The sequence below is a fragment of the Astatotilapia calliptera genome, chromosome 7, assembly GCF_900246225.1.
Source record: "Astatotilapia calliptera chromosome 7, fAstCal1.2, whole genome shotgun sequence".
NCBI classification, from domain to species: domain Eukaryota; kingdom Metazoa; phylum Chordata; class Actinopteri; order Cichliformes; family Cichlidae; genus Astatotilapia; species Astatotilapia calliptera.
The window spans coordinates 42,624,117-42,643,288 of NC_039308.1; the positions used below are offsets into that span (position 1 = coordinate 42,624,117).

The following is a 19,172-nucleotide window of genomic DNA, read 5'->3' on the forward strand; positions in this document are numbered from 1 at the left end:
TGTTAAACTACGCCAGCGTCATCATCACTGCTGCTGTTGTCTTATCAGGGTTTCTGTTTAAAACTGGGGCCTGTGTGGCCTTAATGTCACACCTTTTATTTACACAATGCCCCGTTTTTAGTTGCAAATGTGGGTGAAACACTTGAGTTCCCATTTCCATCGTGACAGCAGCACGCTGCACAGCCGCGGTTTATTCGAAGTTTTTATAATCAGATGCTTCAAAATACTTGATGACTCATTGCAGCTCTATTTTTCATGTATGTCCAAAATCATTTGCACCTTTTTGTTCTATGTTCCCTATTAATTACCACCAGTACCACTTTAAATGCTACAGATTGTGGTTCACTTATAATACAGAAACCCATTTGCTGCACACGTATATAGCTCTTAAATGGAATAATAAAGAGCTGTTGTAACGTATTGTACTGAAAAAAAGCAGCATCAGCTCCAATTACAGTATCTTAATTACGAGATACTATAATTAAGATGCTGTGTAAACTACACACTTGTAGTTAAGAAATTGTTACTCTTTTTTGTGTGTGAACACAACACCTCCAGTTTAATGTATGTCAGAGAAAGGGAGATTGTAATCATTCTCATCATGATGATGCAAAATGAATGAAATGGTAGAATACATGTAGCCTCTGTAGGACTGTTGAATACCAGTTAAACCATTTAAAGGCATTTTCATAGTGTTGCATTGTGATAAAATTAGATGTGCAAAATGTATTTTATTTTATTTTTTGGTGAAATATGACATGTCTGCTTAAGTAAAAAGAAAACGTTTTTGTTGTAGATTCTGAAGTGGAACTTCATCACCCCTCGAGATGAATATGTGGAGCAGTTGAAAACTCAAATGTCCACCTGTTTTGCAAAGTGGCTGCAAGATGAGCTGTTTCACTTCGACTTCCAAAGACATGTCAAGGCCATTGGAGTCATGATTGAGGTATTGGCTGGTCCTCTTCCTACTGCAGTGCGTTTTGTTTGCGTTTCACTAATGAAGTCTGTTTAACAGAGGTTGGAGAGTGAGAGTGAAGCCACCATCAGCTGTCTGGACCTGATTCTGAAGTGGTTCACCCTGCGGTTTTTTGATACCAACACCACAGTCCTGATGAAGGTGCTTGAGTATCTAAAATTGCTGTTTGCCATGCTGAATAGAGAGAACTACCACCTGACGGAGTATGAAGCCAACTCCTTCGTCCCCTACCTCATACTTAAGGTGAGTACATATCCGAATGGGACCTCTTCATTTATTTTCTTCCTCACTCCATCCGCTGAGCATCTTCCCTCATATTTAGGTTGGAGAATCAAAAGATGTGGTTCGCAAAGATGTTCGGGCTATCCTGGCCATGCTATGCAAGGTTTATCCAGCATCCAAGGTCTTCCCTTTCCTCATGGATGGAACCAAATCCAAAAACTCCAAACAGAGAGCTGGTAGGTTTTCTTTGGTTAGTCTTTGCTGCACCACATGACTATCAGTCCTCTTCTGTTTGTGCCAATTTTTTTTTATAGCTATAAAACAAAAATTGCATTAGAAATGAAAGCTGTGTGGCAGGATTTTGATTTGGGGAAGGAAAATGTTCTTTTCAAGCTCTGTCAGCTCCAGCAATTCAGGAAGACATCTGTAGCGATAGGTTGGGTGTTAGGAGAAAGACGAGGGCAAACAGAAACTGGACCGAAGACTCACTATGGGAGAAAGGGCCAGAGTTTACTAATTAAATGTAGTAGTGGTGTATAAACCTACAGGGAGGAAAAAGAAATGCTCAGTGCATTATGGGAAGCCTAAGCCTATTGTAACATAAGCATATAAGCTTTATCAGAAAGAAAAGTTTTAGGCCTAATCTTAAAAGTAGAGCATGTATGTCTCTTAAATCCAAACTAGGAACTGGTTCCTTAGTAAATAGCTGAAGATTTTGCCTCCCATTCTACTTCTATGAAACACAAGTAAGTCTGCAGTCCAAGTGCAAAATTGCTGTTAGGTTAATAAGGTACTATAAGGTACTGAGGAGGCCATTAGACTGGAACCGGGGGGGAATTCAAGTGAGAATGGACAACTGAAACACCAAATGGCTTAGGGAAACCACAGAAGACATTTAAGTGGGTGATTGCAGGAAGGAGAGAGAGAGAGAAATAGACAATTTATCGACTGTATGGCCTTCACATTTATGTGAAGCTGTATGTAGAGAAATGCGGGGAAAATACTGTAACACATTGTAATTGTGTTGTGTTTTTGTTTTTCTCAGAATGTCTGGAGGAGTTAGGTTGTTTGATAGAGGGCTATGGGATGAATGTATGCCAGCCTACTCCAGCTAAGTCTCTGAAAGAAATTGCTGTGCACATTGGTGACAGAGACACATCTGTACGCAATGCTGCCCTCAACACTGTGGTGGCTGTCTACAACGTCTGCGGGGATCAGGTCTACAAACTTATAGGAAATGTAAGATGAGCACTGGTCCTGGTCATGTTTTGGTAAGACTTCACATGAAATTGTACTCTGCACTCTTTGACATGCTTCTATCCCTGTGCCTCCAGTTGTCGGAGAAGGACATGAGTATGCTAGAAGAGAGAATAAAGCGATCAGCAAAGAAGGCACCCACAGCTGTGGCCAAACAGACTGCAACAGATCGGTCTCAGAAGGAGCACCCAACAAACTCCAATGCCACCTTCCTCCGCAAGCCTGCACAGGAAGACCCTAATAAGCTTAAGTATGTCCCCTCTGATTATGAGTTTGTCTCAACTAAATAAAAAAATAAAAAGGACCCTCACCAAGAGATAAGAATATTGATGAGGGGGGAAAAATCATTGTGTGATTACTGCTTGGTGACAGTGCACAGCAGGCCTTTGAAACGGCTATTCTTCAAGTTTAGCGACTGGTTACAGTAGGGCAGAAATACTAGAAGTTTTCACATATAGTTTAAAGCATGATACAAATCACTTAAGGCACTGGTCTTGTAAAAATGACCCTTGTTGTAATGAGGTTGACGGTTTCTTGGTTGTGCCTGCACGAATCCCAACACATTAACAACTCGATGCTAAAACTTTACTGACTCTTCAGTGTAAAAGTAAGCTTCATGTCAGCTGATACAGTTAATTTGCCCCAGAAAAAATATTAGTAATCCAGGAGAGCAGTTTGAAACTACTATACATCTTAGAGTCATAGTGGGGAAAGACTGGACTGGAGTACCTGGAGAGAACCTACGTAGGCACAGGGAGAACATGCAGACAAAAACAGGATGCAGTCAGCTGGCAGATTCAAACCAGGAACCATCTTGCTAGTAGGTGACAATGCTGCCACTACACCTCTTTGCTGGCAGCATTTTATTTTCTGTGCCACTAAAGTGCCATTAGGTAACTGTTGTTGTGATTCGGTGCGTTATAAGTAAAATTGAATCAGTTTGATAAAGCTGTCATAGTTTGAGAGTTACTGGCTCAACATTGACCCTTTCATTATGCACAGTGAATTATTGTAGCATGTAGTTTTGTGGACCAGTGCACAAGGGAGCAGCTTCAGCTTCACAGTAAACTAAATGGAAGACCAGTATGACCAGTATAACATTAACCTCCTAAGACCCGAACTCTTCCACGGCATGCATTTTTAATTTGTCTTTGATATTTGGGCATATTGGGGCCCGATGAATGTAAAAACAAAGAATTACCAGATTTAATTTTTTTATTTTATTTTTTTTACCTGATTTTTGTTTCTAAGAAAAATGAGAGCCACATGAGGATATTTGTTTAAAATTTCGATAGAACAGTAGCAGTATAATGTCCTCGTAAGTGGATATTCAATTCAATTTTATTTATATAGCGCCAAATCACAACATAAGTCGCCTCAAGGCGCTTCATAGATACAGAGAAAAACCCAACAATCATATGACCCCCTATGAGCAAGCACTTTGGCGACAGTGGGAAGGAAAAACTCCCTTTTAACAGGAAGAAACCTCCGGCAGAACCAGGCTCAGGGAGGAGCGGCCATCTGCTCCGACCGGTTGGGGTGAGAGAAGGAAGACAGGATAAAAGACATGCTGTGGAAGAGAGACAGAGGTTAATAACAGATATGATTCAGTGCAGAGAGGTCTATTAACACATAGTGAGTGAGAAAGGTGACTGGAAAGGAAAAACTTAATGCATCATGGGAATCCCCCGGTAGCCTACGTCTATTGCAGCATAACTAAGGGAGGATTCAGGGTCACCTGGTCCAGCCCTAACTATATGCTTTAGCAAAAAGGAAAGTTTTAAGCCTAATATTAAAAGTAGAGAGTGTCTGTCTCCCGAATCCAAACTGGAAGCTGGTTCCACAGAAGAGGGGCCTGAAAACTGAAGGCTCTGCCTCCCATTCTACTTTTAAATACTCTAGGAACAACAAGTAGGCCTGCAGAGCAAGAGCGAAGTGCTCTAATAGGGTGATATGGTACTACAAGGTCATTAAGATAAGATGGGGCCTGATTATTTAAGACCTTGTATGTGAGGAGCAGGATTTTGAATTCAATTCTGGACTTAACAGGAAGCCAATGAAGGGAAGCCAATACAGGAGAAATATGCTCTCTCTTTCTAGTCCCTGTCAGGACTCTTGCTGCAGCATTTTGGATTAACTGAAGGCTTTTCAGTGAGTTTTTGGACATCCTGATAATAATGAATTACAGTCGTCCAGCCTGGAAGTAATAAATGCATGAACTAGTTTTTCAGCGTCACTCTGAGACAGGATGTTTCTAATTTTAGAGATGTTGCGCAAATGGAAGAACGCAGTCTTACATATTTGTTTAATATGTGCGTTGAAGGACATGTCCTGGTCAAAAATGACTCCAAGGTTCCTCACAGCGTTACTGGAGGCCAAGGTAATGCCATCCAGAGTAAGAATCTGGTTAGATACCATATTTCTAAGATTTTCAGGGCCGAGTACAATAACCTCAGTTTTATCTGAATTAAGAAGCAGAAAGTTAGCGGCCATCCAGGTCTTTATGTCTTTAAGACATTCCTGCAGTTTAACTAATTGGTGTGTGTTATCTGGCTTCATGGACAGATAGAGCTGGGTGTCATCTGCATAGCAGTGAAAATGTATGCTATGTCTTCTAATGATGCTGCCTAAGGGAAGCATGTATAATGTAAACAGAATTGGTCCTAGCACTGAACCCTGTGGAACTCCATAATTAACCTCAGTGTGTGAAGAGGACTCTCCATTTACATGAACAAATTGGAGTCTATTAGATATGATACAAACCACTGCAGTGCAGTACCTGTAATACCTACAGCATGTTCTAATCTCTCTAATAGGATATTATGGTCGACAGTATCGAATGCTGCACTAAGGTCTAGCAGGACAAGCACAGAGATGAGTCCACTGTCAGAGGCCATAAGAAGATCATTTGTAACCTTCACTAAAGCTGTTTCTGTGCTGTCATGAGCTCTGAAACCTGACTGAAACTCTTCAAATAAGCCATTCCTCTGCAGATGATCTGTTAGCTGTTTGACAACTACTCTTTCAAGGATTTTTGATATGAAAGTAAGGTTAGAGATTGGCCTATAATTAGCTAAGACTGCTGGGTCTAGAGATGGCTTTTTGAGTAAAGGTTTAACTACAGCCAGCTTGAAGGCCTGTGGTACATAGCCGATTATTAGAGATAGGTTGATCATATTTAAGATTGAAGAATTAATTAATGGCAGGACGTCTTTGAGCAGTTTTGTAGGAATGGGGTCTAAAAGACACGTTGATGGTTTGGAGGAAGTAATTATTGAAGTTACTCAGAAAGATCAATTGGAGAAAAAGAGTCTAACTTAACATCAATGGTACTAAGAGTAGCTGTAGATAATATTACATCTGTGGGATGATTATTGGTAATTTTTCCTCTAATGATAAAAATTTTATTTGTGAAGAAGTTCATGAAGTCATTACTAGTTAACGTTAAAGGGATTGTTGGCTCAAAAGAGCTCTGACTTTTTGTCAGCCTGGCTACAGTGCTGAAGAGAAACCTGGGGTTGTTCTTATTTTCTTCAATCAGTGATGAATAGTAAGATGTTCTGGCTTTGCGGAGGGCTTTCTTATAAAGCAGCAAACTATTTCTCCAGGCTAAATGATGATCCTCTAAATTTGTGACACGATATCAGGCCCTTGTAGAGCAAAATTGAGTATTTTGGTCTAAATAACCCAAAATGTGATGTCCACATGTGGACGCCAGGTCCTAGGAGGTTAAGCTAAAAAAACATTCAATATGGTTTCTACAGTAGCCAAGTTAATCATCGTGTTTTATGAGGGGAAAAAAAAAAGAATAAATAAAAATCTTAGAGGGATTTAGATTGTTGTAATATCTGCCGTAAATAGTTTGCATTATGAATTGTAACATGGCATTTCAAGGCAATCTATTCCAAATGTTTCCTGTGAGCATGTTAAACATTTGGTCCATTGTGTTTTGGTTGGGATGACTCTAATGCAGTCATACATCAGTTTGAATGTTTACTCACAACTTTGTCTGTCCCCTTCTTGTCTTGATATTCTGAGTCATTGCATGTTGGGTTCCTCTCATAAGGTTACTTGTCTAGTCTTCAACTTAGTTCAACTAAAATCACCTTTCACTGGCCGACTGCTTGCCTTTCTCTTAACCCTTCCTCTTTCTTCCTCTGTGATTTCCTCCTTTTTTCTGCCTGCCTTCCTTTCTGGAGCAGAATAATGTATCGCACGTATAGGATGTGAGTACCAACTCCTCCTCCTTCCCCTCTTTTCTGTCTGTAGCCATTGTAAGAACTCGTCTCACTGTATTCTTGTTCAGTGTGTTCAATGTAAACTTGTTATTTCTGTTCTTTCTCTCTCATTTCTCTACTTTTAGAGGGTTATTTTTGCCAAATATTGTGGTTGCTGTTTCTTCAAACAGAAGCATGAAAATGTATCTTTTCCCCTCCTCTGTAATATGGTGATCTGGATTTTTGATTTTTGACCCAGAGGTGTGAATCACTCTTGCAGCCTTCTTGCTGATGTACATCACCCACCGTAGTACACTGGTTAAGCCAATGAGCTTTGCTCACATGTTTGTCTTTTTCACTTTTGTCAGTGGATTATGGTAAAATTTCAGTGTGTGCTGTTCTTTATTTTTCACTAAAAGAAGGGCCAATGTTTAAAGAATATTGTGATGAGCGTGTTGCACCGGCACTTAACAATATGTTATTGCAGCCTAACCTAAATTTTCAGGGTCTTTGGACTGCTGTGAAAATAGATTTCACCAAATTATGGGGTTACTTCAAAGTTCATGACATGAGTTTTAGAAGTTGCTGGGTACTTTCTAATTTTATAGCATGCTGTCTGCCCACCAAAGTTGCACGTTGGTGCGTTCCTAAATAAGTCGTAATGAGTTCGTAGTTGGAAATCTTTGGGGTTTTTTTTTTTTTTTGTTGGTTTTTTGGTTTTTTTTGTGGAACTCCACCCTTAACTCAGATTTCCCACTCGGAAAATCAGAGCACACCAACATACCCTGAGTCAGTAATCCAAGATAACCGAACATAAACAGTAAAAAGCAAAACTGTAAATGTTTCATCTGTACTACCACTGCTGTATTTGTATTTATCAGGCTCTATCCATCTATAGCAAAAGCACTATACTGCATTGCTAGTGATGCCTGAATGGCTCCAACTTACTAAATCCTGTTTTTCCTCATTCTGTCTGGAATGTGCTAACTCAAGAGTGACATTACACCTTTCTGAGGTATCTGGATTCGTTCCCTCATTCTGGCCAAAACAAAAGGTTCCTTAAAATTTCAGTCTTGTTATAAAAGTACAAAGTTTTTCTTTTTACAAAATCAATGTCATAGGTCCTTTATGCAAATAGCTGAGGCTATGCTGCTGAAATACGTTACCAGCTGGATAAATCACTTTCATCAACCTGTTATTTGTTATCAATGTAATGAACAGTAGCCTTTTATCTGGTTGTCCACATGACTTTTTCCCCATCTCGCTGAAGGATACAAACTCAATGTCTTTAAAATCAGTGCTGCTCTGTTTCTGTTCAGACAGTCCCAGTGAAATTTGGTTGATCAGACAATTCTCACACATACAAGTCCTGTGTTGGAATGCAGTGATTCATAGAAATGTGACATTTGAGAGTTTCAAACTCATTTATTAATCATATTAAATTGGATAAACCCTTCTTTAGGCTGAGGATATTCACTTATATCCACATTATCTCTCAAAGCTTGAAGTTGTGTGAGGACTGGAGCTAAGCAGCACTGATGGATTATTATGCTCAACTAAATTTAGTGTCTTGTCTTCTTTTCCCACCACCTGTCTTCCAATCCCTCCCTCAATCTAGCCAAGCCCGTCAGAATGCACAGCACACAGAGTCCCTGCATCCATCCATCCCCAAGGAGTTCCAGCTAGACCTGGATATGATTGAGATGGACCAGGGTAGAGTGTGCGAGCTGCCGGACCTTGTCCAACACAAGCTGGATGAGCTGCTGGAGCCCATCATGATCCCTGAACCCAAGTAAACAACCTCAGTCCTGATAATTAAGCGCACACACAAGCAACACAAACAAGAAAGAAGTGAACATTTGTTGAGGTTTAATGCTTCTTTGCAATTTTGTGTTCAAAGGATGCGTTCGGTCTCGCCACACTTTGATGAACTGCACAACAGCACGGCTTCCACCATCAACTTTGTCATCTCTCAGGTTGCGAGTGGTGACATCAACACCAGCATCCAGGCGCTGGCACAGGTAAACAAACATATTTTGCACAGAGCACATTTTCAACTGATTGGATATGAAATATTTAGTAAACTGTCAACCACCACTCGCAGTAATCATTAATGAAGCAGAAGAGTTTCTTTAAAAAACACGGTGACTTTGCACTGCTAGGAAAACATGGCACAGGTCTTTCTTTCCCCCCCTTCTTTTCAGGAATGGATATTTTCACATGTTAGTCAGGATGTATTTATTTGTTTATTGACACAAGCACTACAAAGATACTCCTGTCACAACTTGATGCATAAATGTTGGTGAATAAAAGTATAATGGTATCCCTGAACCCATGCTCAGTGTTCCCAAATAGCATTTCTCTCTAAATCTGAAGGATTTAACTTTCCTCTGCAGATTGATGAGGTACTGCGACAGGAGGACAAAGCGGAAGTGATGTCGGGACACATTGATCAGTTTCTTATTGCAACCATCATGCAGCTGAGGCTCATCAACAGCACGCACATGGCTGACGATCGGGTGGATAAGAAGGATATCATAAAGTTGTATAGCTGCATCATAGGAAACATGCTGTCTGTGAGTTGTGCCTACACAGTAATCACATCTGTTAGCTTGATTTGAGAGGAGGATGCTGATGTCTTTATGGACCTCCTCTTGTTCCTTTCTACTAGCTGTTCTCTATGGAGTCCCTGGCCAGAGAGGCATCTATGGGTGTGTTGAAGGACCTGATGCATGGTCTGATAACGTTGATGCTGGACAGCAGAGTGGAGGATGTAGAAGATGGAACACAGGTCATCAGGTCTGTCAACCTGCTTGTAATCAGAGTCCTGGAGAAGTCTGACCAGACCAACATGATCAGGTCAGTAAGAAGAAACTCCTCACTGCGATAACTTCAGCTAACTTCTGTGTGTGTATCTGTATTATTATTTCATTCTTTCTTTTACGGCTTTAAGTCCAGAGAGGTCAGTTTTGTGTTACTAAGGTGGGCGGCTGAATCACCATAATAACCTATTCTGAACACACAACCTGGTTGGGAGCCAGTTACATTCAGTGTTTCAGTTTACGATCAGCAGAAAGCGCCACAGTCTTCCATTTTATTTACATAAATAATTCATCATCAACATGTTTCCCTTTATCTTGCAGTTTTTCAGCAGGACCCTGCTGGAAAACCAGCTGCACAGCTGATAAATGAGCCTTTTTTAGTTTCAAAGAGACAGATTTTGGGGTATTACCCAAAGTCTGAACTGCATCGATCCACGTGCTCAGTGTCCATGGTTACCATGGTTACTGCAGAAGCTGCTGTGAATTAAACAGCTGGCACTGCGCTAACTTGCGGGTGGGATGAGTGTTTGTTTTTCATTACAACAGAATTGTCTGACTTGGTTGACTTAAGTTAACTTGTAGTTTAGGAGTATCATAGATAACGCCCACGTGAGTGTGTCCTCAGAAATCTGGACTCGTGTGGACTTTCCAACGACATAGTGGTAACTGTACACCACAATACTGAAATAGACTATTACGGAAATTACTGCTAGCATCCAGAAATCTGATGTGTTTCATAGTTTCTAACAAGTCTTTGACACTTAAACGTAACATGACCAAAACGCCAACATTAAAAATTTTTTAAAAAAGCACACACCACACAAATCAGATGTTGTTCTGATTTCATTTTTATTTTAGTAAACTCAAATTCTAACAGAGAGCTGGTGCTTAGATTATCGCTGAATAAACATTTCTTTAAAAACAGATGATGTAATAATTTCTGGACAGGCTGGAGTCTTCAGTATCCACGAACAACGTGTTGGTTCAGATGCTTCTCTGCTTGTGATTTGAAATGCATTCTGGGATACCTGGCTGTCCCAAGTGGTAGGGCTGCTCAATGAATCGAATTTTAATCACGATTACGATCTGGGCTTTCAACGATCATTAAAAATGACTGAGCCGATTATTAGCCCCTCCCTTGTGCTTTACTCTTGCGCTGCTCCGTGTGGCAAATCGAGCGCACCTCTCTGCATTTCGAACACGTGTCACAACAATTAAGAGCAGCGGTCTCCAACCTTTTTTGCGCCACGGACCAGTTTATGCCCGACAATATTTTCATGGACCGGCCTTTAAGGTGTCGCGGATAAATACAACAAAATGATTAAGAGGACCCGAGGGAAGCTCGGAAAGCTAAGCAGAAGTTATCTGGAGAGGAGAGTGACTGCCGCTGGTTGAAAAGAGAGGTAAAAAAAACTTCAGTGGTGTGGAAACATTATGGGTCCGCAGAGTCAGACGTGGATCAAGTAGACATAGTGTGTAAACTTTGCTACGGTGTCGTAGCTGCACCACAGAGCAACACTGCGAAGTTTACTAAACATAGATGTTTACATTTTTCATTTTTTTTTTATATTGCAAACATTTGCACTGTTATCAGTATTTGCACACTATTTTATATTATTTTTTGACAATCTTTAAAGTCATTATTCAATACATTGTTATTGTTAAATAAATATTGTCAAATAATCGAGATCTCAATTTCAGTGAAAATGATCGTGATTATCATTTTTGCCATAATCGAGCAGCCCTACCAAGTGGACACTACCACCAGTTCATAGCAATCGATTATCTCGGCTCGACCTGTCTTGACTTAATTTAATATTTGCTTCTTTGGACTTCAACATGTAAAACCTTTTGTCTTGTTCCTGTTTCTTTCATTTAAGGAACATTTTTAAATTGCTACAACTGGTCTCCTTATTCAACGCATTTATGTCATTCATTTAGATTATTTTAGTGCTGGACTATTAACACATTCTAGCATCACTTTCTCCTGAGATTTTTTTTTTATTTATTTTTTTTATTGAATTACTATTTGTTTGTTTTTAAACTACCAGTTGATATTGTGTTTACTGGCTGTTATAGTCCTTAATGTTCCTGTTTATTTAACTTGTTTTGTGTACGGGTGCTTTGTGACTGTTTTTCTGTGAAATTGACTTGACAAATAAACTTTACTTCTTTCCTTCCCGTCCCTTGGCAGTGCTCTGCTGGTGTTGCTTCAGGACACACTGGTCTCGACAGCTGGTTCCCCCATGGTCTCAGAGCTGGTCATGAAAGTAAGGGAACCTGATGTTAGTACCAAACCTGCTGTCCACTAAAAATGCTTTAAACTGGACTTCTAACTCATGTTTATTTACATTCAGTGTTTGTGGAGGGTTATCCGCTTCCTCCCAGAGACCATCAACAACATAAACCTGGACCGGATCCTGCTGGATGTCCACAACTTCATGAAAGTTTTTCCCAAAGAGAAACTTAAGCAGCTCAAGAGCGATGTCCCACACAGGACCCTCAAGACGCTGCTACACACACTCTGCAAGCTCACCGGGGCAAAGGTAACACACACAGTAGCTGAGTGGTTAATACTAGCGCTTCACAGCAAAAATAAAAGTTGCTGTTTTGAATCCCTTGGTTTGCTTGGGTTCCATTTGTGGAGTTTGCATGCTCCCTTTAGAGTGCCATCTAAATGTATGGTTCAGTGCAACTTGTTGTCTAAAGAGCTTTGAATGGACACTAAAACAAGAAAAGCTCTTATAGAAGTTATATAAGAAAACTGCAATACCTGTTTAGTAACCCATACATAGGTCCAGGTCACATTATTTTACCATTCATTCACACTTAATGCTTTTGATAAAGTTTTGAATTGGACTCTTTTTAAATGAGTATTTAAAATGTTCATTTATTGATGACTCTTTCCTATTGCTTTGTATTAATGATGATCAGATCCTTGACCACCTGTCGATGATTGAGAATCGTAACGAGTCTGAGTTGGAGGCCCATCTGAGGCGGGTAGTCAAACACTCTGGAAACCTGGCGGGACTCAAGAGTGACCGGAGCAACGAGAAGGGGGGACTGCGTATAGTAAGTAACGCATAAAACTCGGCAATGATTCTATAAATGGAGAATGTTCCATCAGAGTTGTGAGTTTATGTTGAGCAGAATGCTGATTTACAAGTTAAATAAAATTCTACTTTTTCTTGTGTGAATATGTGTTTTATTCCTCCGGGGTTTTTTCTCTCTTCTCCTCCCCGGTGCTTTTCTTAGACGATCCAGTTTTTTACCATTTCTTCCTGCACTAAATGTGACGGCAGTGTTCAGGAAAAAGCATGATGTAGCAAATCCATTGAGTCCAGAGGGTTAAATAATTGAACTGTCAACTACTACTGAGTTACACTATCCTGATGTTTCTTTTGCAGGACGATCGGATGTCAAAGGCAAAGGTCAGTGACATTCTGTCTGAAATCTTCAAGAAGATCGGCTCCAAGGAGAACACTAAAGAGGTCAGCATCGCTCCTGTTTGAAAATCAAAGCAGCAGTGTAATTAATTTTGAAATACGTTTTATGATACTTTTGACCCTGGACAACAAAGTGAAGCATGAACACTCTCCTTTTCAGGGTTTGACAGAGTTATATGAGTACAAACAGAAGTACTCAGATGCAGACCTGGAACCGTTCCTCAAAAACACATCCCAGTTCTTCCAGAGTTACGTGGAGCGAGGCCTTCGCATGATTGAGTCTGAGAGAGAGGGGAAAACTCGAATCCAGACCACAGCAGGTACAGCTGTACCCCATGTTGTCATGGTGCTCTTTGGTTATTATCAATCAGGAATGTGTAGTAACATCTGTGTGTATGCTTCTCTGCAGTGATCCCTCAGCATGGTGTTGACTCCAGTCTGAGCAGCAACGAGGAGCTGAAGCCAGCTGTTTACTATGAAAGACTGAAGATTCTCAGACAAAGACAAGGCCTGGAAAACACTTCCAGGGTCAGTTGGTATTATTCATTTAGTAAAGTCACAATGCACTGATGAGCTACAGCTGCTTATCAAAGTAGTGTAGTGGCTATATTAATTTCTTAAAGTCCTCTCTTTTATACGAGAGAAGTACAGACGGACAAGCGCCTGTTTTTATGCGTTGTCATTAGCAACGACGATACAACAATGGCTTGTCCACTTGTTTATTTTCCACATAAACCTTTCACAATAAAGCTCAAGATCCTGTTGAGACTTTTCAAAATAAACTGAATCACGTGAAAGAGCATGCAGACTGTTTACGGATGAGAATTAAAAAAGCCGCCAGGTGCTAAAAAATAAACCTTAGACTCAAACGTTAGAACAGGCTTTTCCCCGCAGCACGCCGTGTAATAAATACTCACAAAGAAAACGGCGGCCGTAACAACTTGTCTAAAAATGTATCGGTTAAAACACTCGACTCCAGCTATACAACGTGCAGCAGGAAACACTTCACGCAAGTCGAGCTGCCCGAGATTCACAGAATTTACAGAAAATGTCACATTTTTGTGATTTATATCGTTATCGGACGATAGATGTCTTAAATATGAGATTTTGGTCATATCGCACAGCCCTAATTCCAGGATGAGTGTTTGTTAGTAGTGGTATGCAGCCTAAGCTAACGTGTCTTTTCGCCCTCTGTCTCCCTCCACCAGCAACAGAGTGTTGGGGGAAGTGAGGACGAGGCTCAGCAGCGACCCACCATCTCCTCCCTGCTGTCCTCAAAGCCGTCAGTGGCATCATCCACCGATATGCTGCAAAGCAAGCTGTCACAGCTGAAAGAGTCGCGGGAGCTGTACATGCAGGAGCACAACGTTCACTCCCCGACACACACCAACACCCGCTCAGCTTCACCAGCTGCCAACCTGGATGACCTGAAGAAACGCCTAGAGAGGATAAAGAGTAAGCGGCAGTGAAGCAGGAGCACCACATCATCTCATCCATTAACCTTGTGGAGTCCTCTAGTAAGAAATGGACCATCCACCTTTTTAACTCATGCTGTCTTTATATTGATGTTCTGCTGGAGGGAAAGGGAAGGACACAGGACCCCGCCTCAGATTTGAACCTGACTCCACCCACTGTGCCTGTATGTTGTTAGAAATAAAACGCACCCTGTAGAAACCATACAGGTGTTTTCAGCTACTGTTATCAGAATGTGAGTTATTGTTCATCAGAGTGAAAAGCTGAAGCCCTTCAGCAATATGAGAGGAGGGGCACCGGTGGTGTTGTAGTTGTTAGAGAATTAGGATCATGTACTTTGTTCTGTCTTTGCCCTCTATGTACACTCTGTATTATGAAGCTTCCTCAGCCACTTGTCTGCTCGTTTTTTTGTTTTGTATATATTGAACAGTTCAACACTTCTGTTGGCTGCAGGGGAAAATGTCAAGGACACAACAGTAGCAATATTCAGGTAGACGCCCAAAATGAGGTGCGTGACATGAGGTGAGTGCCCCCTATTGGTCATACATAGTTTCTGTGATTTCAGCTTTGCATCAGTTCAGTATGATTTTAAAGAATGTGTTCAACACACTGAATTAAATTTACCTCAGCAGGAAATCTGAGAAGATGCTCTTAAATTTTATTTGCAAAAGCCTTTAGTTTTTCCCCTTTTCTGCCTTAGTAACATGTTATATTCTGATGTGAATCCAGTTGTCAGGTTTCATTCTCCACCTCTGAATAGGAGATGTCATTACTGGGAGAGTGAAATTTGCTGGGACAGGCTGATTTACTGCTGCACTGCTCAAGAGTTTAGCTTCAGTAATGAGTCCAGGTCATATTGATTATAAATAGGAATTAATGTTATATTCAGCTGAAAGGATAACCTTCAAAAAATTAATGTACTTAAAACCATTGTTTCACATTAACGGTCATTAACTAAATTTCAACTGTATAGCTGCATGAAGTCAAAGTAATAATAATAAAGGCTTTCTGTCCTCTGGCCCATGGTTGGCATCTCTAAGTGACACTGTAAAACTCCAGCACCTACTTTAATTAACGTGTCTAAAGTTTGTTTGTTTTTTGTTTTTTTGTCAATTTCAGACTTGAAAATATTGTAAGTTGAGTTGCATTTATTCAGATTCTGATGGATTATCTGCATCTTCTTTAACCAGATACTCAGATGATGGGCTTTCAGAAAGTATCTGGTTTGTTTTGTGGCTTTTTCTTGAGCTTTGTTATCACAGGAAGAGCAAAAGTGTAACCAAAAACATTGGCTGGTCCACACTTCGGTATAGGGTTTTAACTACTAGATGTTCTCTATTAATCTGCAGGTTATTTTCTCATTTTAGTGTATGCAATGGTTGACCCATCAGAAAACAGTGGGAAAATGTTTCAAACTCTCATCAGCTTGCACTGAAGGACGGGCTGATCTCATAACGGTCTCCTTTTGTCTGGATCTCTAAAGTAGACTCCTCCAGTCCACTTATTAGTGGTTTTGTAAACTAAATGAATCAGATCCATTGTTTTAGTAACTCCATCTGTTTTTGTAGTCTTGCTTCAGAGTCTAGAAGCTACTGTTTTCCCCCTGAAATGGGTTGGAGCTGGTGTACAATTAATGGTGCAGTTTAAAAAAACAAAAAAGGCTTATTTCGTTGAAGGAAGGAAGTGACCGCTGAGAATTTTTCTTACATGTGTGCAGTTGTGTTGCGCTGTGCTGTGGGTTTACACTCAGCTGTAAATAATGTATGTAAAACTCTCCATTAACCTTCACTTAACAAACCGCAGCCATGAAGCCAGACTGCAGGGTGAACGTGGTTGCCACTGTAAAGTGCATTGTCCAAACTTGTTCAGCAGAAGGAAGCACTCTGTGTTTGTAGGCTGTAGGAGCATGGCATGAGCCTGTGATTTTTATGTTATTCTGTAAATAAAGTTTACATCAATTAAACTGCTTATTACATCTCTTATTTCCAGCCCTCGGCCAATGAAGATAACTAAGGCTGTTAAGTCATCTGTTCCGTAGTTAATATTAAATACAAAAACAGATGCTGAGTAAGTATGTAATTCCTTAGCCATGCTTGTATAATATGTTGTGGAATTTTTTTATTTTTTTTTCTGCCCTTAAAGGAGAAAATTTGTTGTTTTAGAACTTCTGTATTTGTAGGAGTGAAAAGACTCATCAATGGTTCTTCTGGGTTTTTCCAAAATTCATTGTTATTTGGTCTATAAAATATTAATGCCCTCCCTTTGGGAGGGGAAAATGGTTAAAGTACTATATGATATATAGTGACCACCAAATAACTGATTTTACAATGATGAACTTCACTTCTTTTTTTGGAGACCTGAAATGTAAACACAAGCTATAAATAAAGTAGACCTGACAGTCAACACAAAGATTGAGACATGCCAGGATCTGGACACAGACACACAGCAGGACAAAACGAGTGTAATGAGGAATTAAATTCAAATTTAGCAGCACTGAAAGTGAGAGAGAGAGAGAGACCTTTGACCTTTTAATTTGCCCCTCAATAAGATGTGAAACACGATGTAAAATAATCCCAAAAGTATCCAGTGGCAGTGCTGGGAATTTTTTTTTTTTTTTTTTTTTTTTTTCCTCCTGCCTACACGGAATGGGATGACACTTTGATTTCTGTATGTAATAATTTCACACTTCTGCAGCCATATCATGTGAAAATGATCACAGATGTACACAAAAACATTTTTAAGAAGAATATGGCAGTGTTTGCATGAAACCAGTGAATTCATTTTTTTAAATGAATTATGAAGTATGTACTGATTTAGCAGTGAATGTGGGAGTTCTTGTGATTTCTAGGATGTAATGTCAAAATTTTGCAACCATAAAACTTGAAAATGATCAATGATCCACACAAAGACAGCTTGAACAACCATAGGGTTGATATCTGATGACGGTTGATAACAACTTGGTTGTTATATTCTTTGAAATGTGTAAATATAACCGTTTATCAGTTTGTATTTTGTGTGTATTATTTGTATGAGTGTGATTTTAGCACTGAATTATATGAAACCTGGCATCAACAACAAAGTGATTACAGATATACAGTATTTTTCTTATCCCAACCAAGGGAAATTAAACAACCTTGTGTCTTTGGGAGTATAAATTGCAGAATTTACGAGGTGCACCTAAAGGCACCATGAAAAGCGAACCCACAATGAGCCGTACATAGTGATGTAGGTGCGCAAATTATTGCGTAAATTTTCAAATGTGGACGGCGGTCTGCAGTTGCCAGTCAAAGCTGTTATGATGAGGTTGCACCCCGGTTTTACAGCATTATGGTAGTAATTACAATCAAACTTATGAGAAAGGAGACCCCTTGAACACAAATCAGCATGAGTACTAATAATGGGAGAAAGCATATCTGCAAAAAAAATTATTTGTAAAGAACTTGTTTTAGCGACCCCAGTCCCATTCACTAACATGGAGGAGTCAGGGTTTATGACCTATACTGCAGCCAGACACCTGGGCGCGACAGAAACTGTTTTGCTTCATTTTGGGAGAGCTGTTAGGTCGTCCATGTTTTATACAGTGATTGGTCTTATCACAACAGGTCAATAGTTTCTTCTATTTTAAAAGATCTCCTATGTATTTTGAATCAAAGTGATCCAATTTATTCACAGTCATTTTTCTGAAAACTGTATTAAATATTTTACCTCAAACTAAGTTAATCACTAAGAGAATAGCTGCTATGTTTGCAGTATGGGGTGTTAACATAATTTCTTTGTTTCCAGTATTCCTGCTGGTGAGCTACAGCAGGAATATAGCAATAAAATGTAAGGCTTAATAGAAGTTTTGCATTAGTTAAAACTTTTTGTTTATAAAGATTTGTTTATATTTCTGATTCAGGTACCTGGCAGCTGTTTACAGAAAACACATAAACCCATTCTATAAGCAGTTTTATACTTATTTTATACTAGCATTTACTAGCATTTTACTTGTAATTAATTAATTTTACGGTAATGCCACACTGTAAGTAAAACAATGTAATTTTTACATAAGTGACTGCAAAAAATTGATACCTTGAAAATAAAAAACCCTGTAAGGCGTGGTAATATTATCAGCATCAGAAAATGTATGCACTCCTCTAACAGATGGCAACATTGATGTTATTAGTTGTACAGGTTCTGTGACCATTAAACACGTAATAAGTTCCATTTAGTTCAAAATCATATACTATATTTTTTGTAATATGACAGTAAAAATAACACAAAGATTGCTCCCATTGGGAGCGTTCCAAAAGTTCATTTTGCTTCGGAAGATTCCTGACTGAGAGATGTGACCCGACTGTATCTGCATGGTGGTAAGAGTTGTTCAGTTCTCCAAATATTTAGGGCAAAAAGGAAGCACTTCAACGCTTCCTTTATTGCTTCCGTTAGCATAGGATACACTGAACCATCGTTTATGAAAAGGGAGGAGAAAATGCCGTCCCAAAATTCATTGTGATGGACCATTTGACCATTCGTGAAACCACTGACACATTCAGTTACAGTGAACATTTGCAAATGTTCACTGTAACTGAATATTTCATTTCATCCATAACTTCCAATTCATTTTATAGTTTTTAACAACAGTTCTGTATGATGGAGGAAGAATCTGTTTTGAGTCAACGTTACAGGATTTTCTTTGGCTGGGACAATAAAAGGGGGCTGTTTGTAACTTTTTACACACAGTGGGGCAGGACCGAGTGCAGCTGGATCATGGGAAAAG

At 39.7% G+C, this 19,172-nt stretch overlaps 1 protein-coding gene across 5 annotated transcripts in view; it reads left to right on the top strand.

The window, feature by feature from the left end:
* The window catches only part of ckap5 (cytoskeleton associated protein 5), a 41,690-nt gene extending 25,314 nt beyond the window's left edge, over window positions 1–16,376 (top strand). For 3 of the 5 annotated variants that reach the window (XM_026174877.1, XM_026174880.1, XM_026174878.1), the window contains 17 exons: window positions 797–946; window positions 1,016–1,219; window positions 1,299–1,434; window positions 2,244–2,437; window positions 2,533–2,705; window positions 6,658–6,681; window positions 8,291–8,464; window positions 8,573–8,693; window positions 9,069–9,248; window positions 9,344–9,531; window positions 11,689–11,764; window positions 11,852–12,040; window positions 12,429–12,566; window positions 12,902–12,985; window positions 13,101–13,260; window positions 13,350–13,468; window positions 14,149–16,376. In XM_026174877.1, coding sequence (XP_026030662.1) covers window positions 797–946; window positions 1,016–1,219; window positions 1,299–1,434; window positions 2,244–2,437; window positions 2,533–2,705; window positions 6,658–6,681; window positions 8,291–8,464; window positions 8,573–8,693; window positions 9,069–9,248; window positions 9,344–9,531; window positions 11,689–11,764; window positions 11,852–12,040; window positions 12,429–12,566; window positions 12,902–12,985; window positions 13,101–13,260; window positions 13,350–13,468; window positions 14,149–14,409 — 2,571 coding nt within the window. In that variant the 3' untranslated portion in view covers window positions 14,410–16,376. The remainder of the gene's footprint in view (window positions 1–796; window positions 947–1,015; window positions 1,220–1,298; window positions 1,435–2,243; window positions 2,438–2,532; window positions 2,706–6,657; window positions 6,682–8,290; window positions 8,465–8,572; window positions 8,694–9,068; window positions 9,249–9,343; window positions 9,532–11,688; window positions 11,765–11,851; window positions 12,041–12,428; window positions 12,567–12,901; window positions 12,986–13,100; window positions 13,261–13,349; window positions 13,469–14,148) is intronic. The other 2 variants (XM_026174879.1, XM_026174881.1) reach the window with 1 other exon arrangement.
* The last annotated feature ends 2,796 nt before the right edge of the window (window positions 16,377–19,172 follow it).